This window comes from Eublepharis macularius, chromosome 8, assembly GCF_028583425.1.
Source record: "Eublepharis macularius isolate TG4126 chromosome 8, MPM_Emac_v1.0, whole genome shotgun sequence".
In the NCBI taxonomy this organism is placed as follows: Eukaryota; Metazoa; Chordata; class Lepidosauria; order Squamata; family Eublepharidae; genus Eublepharis; species Eublepharis macularius.
Genome location: NC_072797.1, coordinates 98,623,667 through 98,629,462, shown reverse-complemented (window position 1 = coordinate 98,629,462; position 5,796 = coordinate 98,623,667). Strand labels below are relative to the sequence as shown.

The window sequence follows — 5,796 nt, the reverse complement described above, 5'->3', positions numbered from 1 at the left end:
CCAGACTTAAATATAAGTGTTGTTTATTAATTCAGGAGAGTGTATGCAGGGCAGTAACCACTCTAGGAGGCACAAGCAAAAGGCAATAAAATAACAACAGCTTACTTAACTCTAGCTAAAACGATCTAACTAGACATAAATACTTGCTAACTTGCATTCTCTGAAGAAGCTTCCAGGTTGCTAATACTCAGAAAGTTCAAAACCATGCTAGGCAGCTCTGGTCGTTGTAGGGGCTGACATGGAGCAAAGTCTCTCACATGCTGATAGAGTAATGGTTTCAACAGAATGGCCAAAACAAGTGTCCAAGCAAGAGCATGTGTATGTGTGTTGTGAGGTGCCATCTTTTCTAGGGCTGTCAGCCTATTGAGGTATCTTACTATATAATTGAGTAAGCGTGTTTCAGATGACTCACTTTATACCCTGGTGCACCTCCAGAGGGTGCTGCCACAGAGGAAAGCCCAGGTAACTCACCATATCGCTCCAGAAAACATGCCATGGTGGGAAGCCCAGGCCGGGAACAGGAGTGGAGCAGGTGGCAATCCCCTCCCCTTGCCTTAACCCAACTGGTATTAGGAGCGGAGCAGGTGGCAATGCCCGCCCCCTTCAACCTACTGGAATCAGGCACTGAGCAGGTGACAACGCCCACCCCATCTTCACCCTGTCAGAATCAGGTGCCAAAGCAAGCGGTATTCGTGAAAACTAACTAACAACATTAAACAACAGTCATATATTTCAATCACGTGTGATTATTTGAAGTACTATAATTAACAAACGTTGTATGCTATATAATACAGACCGCACAAAGACCATTCAGCAGCGTCAAAATTCTACAGTACTTTCATTTTTAAGGGGAGGACACAGTTAAAGTGCTATGTGCTATGCCTTACTCATACAGTTTTTAATGTCCATACCGATATTTTCTGAAAGTGCAAAGTGCTAAGACAAAATACTAAGGCAAAATATAGTCCATTCAAGCACCCCATACCTCACAAATGATTAATCCAGTAACAAACTGTTAGGGCGCTGCTGAGATAATGAGCAAAGGAAGGAGCAGTCCAACCACAAGCCACTGACGGATGGACCGGTTCTTGAACAAGCCTGTGCATTCCATTCCCAGGATGGCAAGCCAGAACTAGGCCTGTGAGAACTTAGGAGCCTGAACCAAAGTGCTCAGGCCAGGCATGTGAACATGTGGCTTTCTAAGACAATCACGCAGATCAGCATGGTTCAGTGGAACGGCAAGAGATAGAATGGCTGGGGCTCCTGGTTCAAACTCCACTTGGGCAGAAGGGAGAGGCAGGCTGAAGATTATAGCAAAGCTTTTGACTGTGTGAATGGTGAAAAGCTATGGATGGTGTTAAAAGAAATATGTATGTCACAATATCTGTTTGTTTTGATACGCAACCTGTACTCTGGACAAGAAGCTACTATTAGGACAGAATATGGGAAACAGAATGGTTCCCAATTCACAAGGGAGTCAGACAAGGATGTATTTTATCTCCTTATCTGTTCAAGCTATTTGCAGAACAAATAGTAAGGACAGCTAGATTAGATTTAGATGAAAGTGAGTGAAAATTGATGGAAGAAACATTAACAATTTGAGATATGCAGATGACACCACATTACTGGAAAGAAATAGCAAAGTCTTGAAATGACTATTGATGAAGATTGAGGGGAAAAGTTTCAAAGCAGGACTACAGCTGAATATCAAGAAGACAAAAGTAATTACTATCATGGATAGGATGTATTGAAGGTCTTTCATTCACCATAGGTCAGAGGTGACTTGACGGCACCTAACACATCATGGAATTACACAATTTTCAGATGGATAATGAAGAAATTGCTAAAGATTTTCTATTTCTTGGCTCAGTCATCAACTGAACGAGAAACTGCAACCAGGATATCAGGAGATTGAGACTTGGAAGGGCAGCCATGAGGGAACTAGAAAAGATCCTCAAGGATAATGATGTGTTACTTGGGACCAAGAAAATTCATATATTGATATTCCCTATTACTATGTAGAAGAAAGCTGAAAGGAAGAAAGCTGAATATTTTGGAATGTGGCATTGGAGGAGAGTTTTATGGATACCATAAGTGGGTTATAGAGCAAATCAAGCCCGAATTCTCCCTAGAAGCTCAAATGACAAAACTGAGGCTATCATACTTTGGTCACATAATGAGAAGGCAAGACTTGCTGGAAAAGACAATGGTGCTTGAAAAGGTGGAAGGCAGCAGGAAAAGGGAAAGACCCCAAATGAAATGGCTTGACTCAACAAAGGAAGCTATGGCCTCCAATTTGTAAGATCTAAGCAAGGCAGTTAATGATAGGATATTTTGGAAGTCATTCATTCATAGGTTCGCCATAAGTCAGCAAAAGACCCAGGCAGAAGTAGCACAGAGAAGGCAAAGTACAAGTCTGGCAGCATGGCATCTTTCTGCAGACACAAGTAAGGACACTGATGACGATACTTCCTTGCAGGACCATGGCCAGGGTAGAGCAGACCCTCCTGAACCTCAGCACCTACTGGCAGACACAGCTAAGCCAGATCACCCCTCACCCCATTTAGACTAAGGCTTGGCAGAGCTTCAGGACTTGCTCAACTGGTTCACTTTGCAGAAGTACTGTGTTCTAGCTCCAAGTGCCATCACACACCAACTGATCAAGTAACCATCCCCCAGGACAATCTAATTAGGTGCAAGACAGATTGGCATAACTTCAGCTTTTTCGTTAGGTCCTGGACCAAGATCGCACACCTCTAATCATCACCATCCATCTGTCTGACCTCATCTTTTTTTGCCTTTATGACAGTGGGGGCAATCCTTGCAATTTGGAAAGTAATGGATTTTAGGGGGGTGCATGTAGAAAGTTTCCAGGTTGGCCTTTCCTTGCATTGTGCATAAAAGCGCACAAAGAGTTGTGAGGCCAGTTTGAGGGTGAGAGGTAGGGACAAGGCAAAGACATAGAGGCAACAGCTGGAGTAAAAAAGGCTACAGCTTTATTGGTTACAACAGAAGGAACTTTGACACAGCATAGGGCATGGATTGAAGCTGGCCCACCTGCCAGCTGATGACCCTTCTAGCCCCCTCAGCCTGCTGTCTGAGGAGGGGAACTGTGGGATTACAGTAAGTGGGATTCCTCATGGGCATAAAACTCTGTGTGGGTCCTCTGTCACCTGGAAGTGGCAGCCCCCAAGCTGTGCTTGTTCCTGACATGCCACGCCCCAAGATCCCTTAAGGGGATCCCCCATTATGGGGGAAACAGCGCACGCAGGCCTTGGTTCCTCTTAAGGGATCTGTGCCCAATGCCAAAACCACCTCACCCAATAGTAAATGCAACACACCCTCACCATAGTCAACAATAATCTGTCCAGAAGCCTCTCCTCCAAACTTGTGAACTGTACCAAGACCCTGACCAACACCTGGGTGGGAAGGGAAGGATGCCGGTCAGAGCCAACTGTTGGTGTTGACCAGCTGGTTCCCCTTTATATACCCAGCTTACTCTTCACAGGTCCAAGGCACGACCCACCCCCCAAGTCCGGTCAGCCCATCACTGATTGGATCGCCAGGGTGGTTTGAATTCTCGACTCCTGCACAGCCACAGAGGTGGCCCACAAATGACAGCCCCCAGTAAGTTCTGGAGCCTGGGCATGATGATGGTGATACTAGTGCTGATGGCACCATGATGTCTGCTGCTCCCCTCCCTGGTACAAAGCAAACCTTTGATCCCTATAAATTACTCAATGCCATAACCCCATTACCCAGGAAGCACTGGAAAAAAAATGTTTTCTTGCGTGCCATGCACATTCCCTTCCCACCAACAGAGTTAATGCTAAGGGCTCAGTCTCTCCCTTTTGGATGTGCAGACAGACTTGCCGTTAAGGAAAACAAGAGATGCTGCCAGATGGCCCGCGACTGCCTGGCCTGCCTGCACAGTCTCTGTGCACTAAGAACTAGAATGAAACATATAATTTTTTTTCCGGAGGGGGGGAGGGTCTTTACAGCCATGTTTCCCAGATTTGGTTCAATGTTCCAGAAGCTGCTTTAACATGCTGAACTACCGAGTTCTGGGTGTAATTTTGGCTCCCCCCCCCTATTATGCACGCCCCTAATGAATTTGTCCCTATCTGCCAATAATAAAGCTAATTTCTCTGGTCTGACCTTCCTGGGAAACAAGATATAATGGTTCTCAAACATCTATTGCACTCAGCCTCAGATCTTGGACACAGGAATGTGACATAGGGCAAATCCATCTTTCAGATTCATAGCCAGAACTGAAGCCATAGCAAAGCTGAAAGCTTGAAGAAAACTAAAGCTTCACACAGAAGCTAAAAGCTTAGAGCTCCATGTTGGTAAGCTATTTTTATGAGTTTTGGGAGCCTAAGTGGCCCAGGCCTGTTAGCCAATCAGGACCCCCAAAACCGATATCACCATTGCTAGAGTGAGTATGTAAAGTGAGTATGTAAGTGAGCAGAAGTGAAACCAATCTGCAGCTTTGGTTCCACCCCTTTCCCACAGATGCAAAATGCGCTGAGTGTTCAAGAAGCTCAAAAGCTGTCCCGGGGAGGTTCTAACAAGCTAATGAGGCAGCACACACTCTTACCTCCAAGGTCACTTATGTACTGAGGGCTTCTAACAAGTTCTGTTCTCAGGCCTCTTTCTCTGCCTGAACCAAAGATTTGAAACATGGCTACAGTTTGCATTTGAATCAGAAAAGGCAATTTTCTTTTTAAAAACTTCTTAATTTTGTATATATTTAATTGCAGAATATGCTGTAATATTTCATAAACATTTTCACATGAAATATGTTTAATATGGAGAGCAAGAGAATCACTGATAGCCATGTATCTTCCACAGAGTGTAGAGAAATTGGGATAACAGTGCCTGCACATTTAGTTACAACTGCCAACTCCTTGTTCCACATTTTCAAGCGACAGATGTAAAAGAGCAAGTTTACTTAGAAATGCTTAGGTGTTCATCAGGGACGCAGAAGGGAAGGAGTTACTTCAACGCTGAAGAGTTTGTGAGCCACACAGTGGTCTCTAGCATGCAAGAAGTCAAAGAGCTCCTCTGTACAACGCTCTTCTGTGTGGGACCTTGATGACACCCGAGCATCACACCGTTCTAGAATTTCACAAAACTTTACACAATTTTCTGTCTGCTTACAGTGCTCCCTGATAGTAGTTAATGGATCCACAGGCTCTTCTTCCTTTTCCTCCTCCTCGGGGTCCCTGCTCTGGCTCTCCAGTTCTTTCTTGTCACTCAGCCCCATCTTGGACACTCTTCCTCAACCCAGGCTCAGCACCAGAAGGATGCACGAGGATCACCAGAAATCAGAAAAAGGCATTTTCTTCACATACTTCTATTACAGTTGTCTGCTGCAGCTTTTTCAAAATTACCCCTTCTTCTCCCTCTCTCTCTGCCAGATTTGCCTCTGCCAAGCTGCACATTCTTCCCACCAGAGCTAGAAAATCCTCAGCCAGTCATGATGTGCTGTGTTTCTGCACAGATTTCAAATAAGACACTACAATGTGTGCATGAAATGTATTTAATTTTATTCCTGGACTGTGTGAGAAAATAAATAAAATTAAAATGTTGTGGTTGGATTACACTTGAGACACTCAGACGTACAACACAACACAAATTGAGTTACCCAAGACAGACAAATCTCAAATTAATTGTAAATCCCAAAGAACCACAGTAGCTTCAGTAGGGAGGGGAGGCACAATTAAAAAACAAAAGGGTTCAAGGACGCACTTGGGCAACTCAGTCAATCACACGCTGAAACAATAAAGAACG

At 44.5% G+C, this 5,796-nt stretch overlaps 1 protein-coding gene across 1 annotated transcript; it reads right to left on the bottom strand.

The window, feature by feature from the left end:
- Positions 1-4,975: 4,975 nt before the first annotated feature.
- Positions 4,976-5,269, bottom strand: LOC129335142 (cytochrome b-c1 complex subunit 6, mitochondrial-like). The gene has a single exon (XM_054987594.1). The coding sequence runs from the start codon at positions 5,267-5,269 to the stop codon at positions 4,976-4,978; it is 294 nt and encodes a 97-aa protein (XP_054843569.1).
- Between the last annotated feature and the right edge of the window lie 527 nt (positions 5,270-5,796).